The sequence below is a fragment of the Tetrahymena thermophila genome (assembly GCF_000189635.1).
Source record: "Tetrahymena thermophila SB210 genomic scaffold scf_8255325, whole genome shotgun sequence".
In the NCBI taxonomy this organism is placed as follows: Eukaryota; Ciliophora; class Oligohymenophorea; order Hymenostomatida; family Tetrahymenidae; genus Tetrahymena; species Tetrahymena thermophila.
In genome coordinates this window covers 1-1,115 of record NW_002476853.1, presented here as the reverse complement: position 1 = coordinate 1,115, position 1,115 = coordinate 1, and the positions used below count along the sequence as shown (strand labels likewise).

Here is a 1,115-nt window from a genome sequence, read left to right as displayed (position 1 = left end):
AAATATTATTGGGGTTTATTCACCATAATAATCAAATATTTTAAGCAGTTAAAATGACAATTAGTGGACTCCCCTTTAGATCAGAGCAGTAACAGATTTAGATTTAGTATATGTTTCATGTGGGTTCAGAGGAATTAACATAATCAACAAAGAAGGCAGCTAAATACTCTATTCATAGAACTTTAATAATGAGTATATTTAATCATTTGAATCTACTTCTAATGGGTAGTATATTTTTATAGGAATATCATAATTTCTATTTGTATACCATTTGCAATTTAATAATTTATCTTTATCCCATTTAGAAATGTAGAACTTTTATTTGGTATAAAATATAACTTTTCAGACAGATCTTTTGAACACTAATTACAATTAACAAAGTGAACTGCTTGCAGTAGCTGTATAAACAGGAAATGTTTTCCTCTATAACACTACATTTAAGAACCAATTTCAATTATTATCAAAATTTAGCACAGGCTCCAATTTGATAAATAGCTTATTTATTTCTCAAGATGGAAATTGGCTTTATATAGCAAGTGATGTTAAGGGTGTATTTATGATGAGTATAAAAAAATAATAATTATATGAAGATAATAATAATATAAATGATACTTCTGTGAAATTAATAGTTGCTGCTCATGGAACTTTTGGATTAAGGGCATAATAAGTTATTGTATCAAAAGATAATCACTATATTTATGCTTTTGATTTCTGGTATGGATTTTTTTACACAAATGTTGAAGAAGTAATTAAAAGTTAGGAAAATTAATACCCAATTTAATTATCTTTTATTTCCTATTGGCCTTTTTAAGACATACAAAGAGCTTGCTAAACTATTCTTATTAATCAAGACGAAAGTCTACTTTTTATAGGAGTAAGATAGCATGGAATTATAATATTAGATATAAGAAATAGAACATAAATTTAAGTTTTTGAATTTATAAGGCTAGACTCTCTCATTTTTTCAATAGCACTTTCAAAATAAGAAGATTTTTTATACGTGACAACTTCAGATACTATATTAACTTATACAAACGATTAGCCTAACTTAAATTAAGATCTCCCTAATTTATTTAACATTCATTAAATAAAATATCAAGATTTTCTAAATTCAA

The 1,115-nt window shown here is 25.2% G+C and overlaps 1 protein-coding gene across 1 annotated transcript; it reads left to right on the top strand. All coding sequences in view use genetic code 6, as the record gives it.

Annotated features, from left to right (window-relative positions):
- Nucleotides 1-53: 53 nt before the first annotated feature.
- On the top strand, nucleotides 54-936 carry TTHERM_02418110 (hypothetical protein; the record flags this gene model as incomplete). Its single annotated transcript, XM_001028425.2, has 3 exons — nucleotides 54-228; nucleotides 351-745; nucleotides 916-936. The coding sequence occupies 3 exons, from the start codon at nucleotides 54-56 to the stop codon at nucleotides 934-936; spliced, it is 591 nt and encodes a 196-aa protein (XP_001028425.2).
- Between the last annotated feature and the right edge of the window lie 179 nt (nucleotides 937-1,115).